At 49.6% G+C, this 2,976-nt stretch overlaps 1 protein-coding gene across 1 annotated transcript; it reads right to left on the bottom strand.

Moving 5' to 3' along the window:
* Positions 1 to 127: 127 nt before the first annotated feature.
* LOC103810428 (sortilin-related receptor-like) lies at positions 128 to 2,607 on the bottom strand (the record flags this gene model as incomplete). The annotated part of the gene is made up of 6 exons (XM_009083324.1): positions 128 to 340; positions 455 to 647; positions 1,027 to 1,133; positions 1,269 to 1,443; positions 2,241 to 2,405; positions 2,488 to 2,607. Coding segments are annotated over 6 exons (973 nt in total), but the record flags the coding sequence as incomplete, so codon positions are not given.
* Between the last annotated feature and the right edge of the window lie 369 nt (positions 2,608 to 2,976).

Raw genomic sequence — 2,976 nt, 5'->3', positions numbered from 1 at the left:
TCAAACCCATAGAGGTTTGAATGCCCAGGGTGGCCCAAAGCATGGCCCAAAGAAGCAATTCTTGCACTGATTTCATGTCCTTAAGACTGTCCCCAATTGCCACCCCATGACACCAAGGGCTACATACCTAAATCATCTCCTGAAGAGAATATTGCTGAGCCCAGGCGGGAGCTGTAGTGGCTGTTGGCAAAGGCTGTGAAGCTGTTCTGCAGCCTCCTGTGCCTCATGTACAGCACCACAAAGCCAATCCCCAGGGTCACCAGCAGCAGGAACAGCACTGGCACCACGATAGCAGCAACATCTGTGGATCTGCCAGATTTTGCTGCAGACGAGTCTTCACCTGAGGTGAGGGAGGGAGAGAAGTGCTGTTTGTAGTGATAGCACATCTCTGGTGAGGTTGAGAGGCATTCCTAAGTCTTTGTTAAGGAAAATGGGGAAAATTCCAGGGACTCACCAGTTCCTAGCTCGTCATAGAGCAGCGTGGCTGGCTCACCACACATCTGCCCACTGTACAGACACCTGGCCTGGACAGTGAATGAATAGTTGTGACCTATCTTCAGGTTGGAAACTTTGAAGAAGTTTTCTGTGGTGTTCCCCAGATAAGCTGTGATGTTCATCAAGCTGTCAAACATGTGAATCTCATAACCCTGCAGAGACACAAACCCCAAATCACTTTGCTACCTGCCCATGCCCTGATGGACAACACATCACAGGTTTTTTATAAAAGTCTAAATCATGATAGTTCTCAGACCAATGTCCTTCCTGACAGGGCAGGGCAGTGTGTCCTATTCCCACCCCTTTCACATGTGGGACAGTTGTCCTTTTCTTCGGGAATAATGATGTTCCCAAAAGGTGACTGATTGGATCTATCAGCTCTAGTGCCTGAGTTGTGACAGGAATTGAAGTGAGCTCCACAGAGGACTCATCAAGGACACTGAGGTGGATTTTAAATAGAGCCTTGCAGTGACTCTGCTCTGGGTTTGTCTGAAACACTCTCTGTAGGACAGGAGAGACAGCTCAACTTACCCTGCTCTCGTTGAAATTACTCTCCTTTAATGCCAAACTCTTCCAGAAAAGCAGAATATGGTCATTTTCTGTTATGATTTTTAAGGCATCTGGTGCAGACAGTGGAACTGCAAATGAGAGAAAGTGGCAGCAAGTGAGATTGTGACACTGGTGGGGTCAGTTCTGCAACTCAGTGCTTTTTAGGGATCAGCACCTGCAGCCTCCAGCCAGCACAGGGGTGGGTTGGGTGGTGTGTCCTTTACCTGTGTTGATCTTCATGCTGGATTCTTTGCTCATGTTTCCCAGCTGAACAATGACATGGTATTTCCCTCCTGGTTCCAGTTTCTTAATGGTGTACTCCACCGTGCTGTTCCTGGTTTTCACTTTGTAGATCTTATCTGTTTTTCTTACTAAATCTTTGACTGCAACAGCATATAGCTGGAGGGGGAGGAAAGGTACACACAGGCAAACATCTCACTTTGCTGCAGACTTACCAGCAATCTCATACAGTGGTAGGACATTAGACAGGGGGGCAAAATTTGCTTCAAACCATGTCTGTTCTATACAGAAAACCTGGGAAGTAAGATTCCAAGCCTCTGGCTGGATCCCTGCCCAAGATCAGTATTTACTGATGCAGAAAATGCAGTTCCTGGGACAGATGAAGGCAGGAGCAAAACCTCAGGTGATTTTTCTCAAGGATGCAGTGCGAGCTCCTGCCCTGTCAAAGTTTCCAGTTCTGCTGGGAAGATTTATACCTTCCAGTGTTTGCTGTTAAAGTCTCTGGGCCAAAATAGGAAGGGAAAGCTTGCTGAGAAAATGACTTGCCTTCAATGGAGTGAGACCTGACTGTGCACCAGAAAACAGAACTGGGCTCTGTTGGGACTGTGCTGGGACCACTGGGGTTGGAGGCACAGTCCCCAGCACAGCTTTACCCTCCTGGGCAAAGCCAAAGCTCAGAAAGGCATTTTAGCATGTGCCCAGGATTGTTTTCAGACTTGGTCAGCAACAGATATCCCAGACCTGAGTCTTGAAATACAGTGTGAATGTTAGAGACCTGAGCTATTGGCCAGTAGAGAGGAAAAAAGGTCTTGGAGGCATCAGCGCCTCAATGATGACAATTTTTCTGGAGGATAGACCTGATCTCAGACTTGCTCCACCAGCAGCAGGGCAGGGATCTGCCTTTGAGACAGGATGTGGTGTGCCAAGGGGCAGGAGGAGGCTCTGGGAGTTATTACCATGTCCTGGTCGGGTGAGTCGTAGGGCGATTCCCACTTAATGACCGCGAAGGTTTTCCCGGTGTGCACCGAGTGGAGGTGCCGCGGGGGCAGGCGATTGTCAGGGATCATCTTCACCACCACAGAGTCAGACGGTGGCCCTTGGTAGGGAGACATCACCCGCACCTGGGAGGGTGGCACAGGTTAATGCTGTGCCTTCCTGCTTGGCTAGGAAGGGACAGGTGTGGGAAGGAGAAACGGAGCCTACCAGGAACAGGTACTGCTCGTCCCGCTGCACCAGCACCGTGATGTTGTGGGAGGTGGTGGTGGTGTTGTGAGGGCTCCTGTACAGCTCCAGGAAGGATGTGGCATAGAAAATTCCATAGACCTGCAGAGGAAGAGCACAAGAGGGACAGTAGAGAGGTTGGCACAGCCTAGAGCATCCACTGGCTGTCGTGCTTTAGGGATGTGAAGCAAAGACCCTTTTTCCTCTCTCTTGCCTAAGTTCAGTCTGCCCACTTGCCTCTGCACTCCCCACCCAAAACTCCTGGGCTCAGATCGGATAACACAACAGTCAATTCAGAGACTGCTGAAGCATCATTTTCTCTGTATTTAAGCCTCTTCTCCGTTGTGTCAGTGGCTGAACACACAGACAAGAATCCTTCCTCTGCTCCTGTTCAAAGGGCACCACGTGCTTGCCCTCATCTTGTTATGAACTGCACTTTGCTGCACAGTGATAGGACAAGGGGTAATGGAT

Source organism: Acanthisitta chloris, unplaced genomic scaffold (assembly GCF_000695815.1).
Source record: "Acanthisitta chloris isolate BGI_N310 unplaced genomic scaffold, ASM69581v1 C16847186, whole genome shotgun sequence".
Lineage (NCBI taxonomy): Eukaryota > Metazoa > Chordata > Aves > Passeriformes > Acanthisittidae > Acanthisitta > Acanthisitta chloris.
Note: the sequence above shows the minus strand (reverse complement) of the source record. Positions and strands in the feature narration are given on the sequence as shown.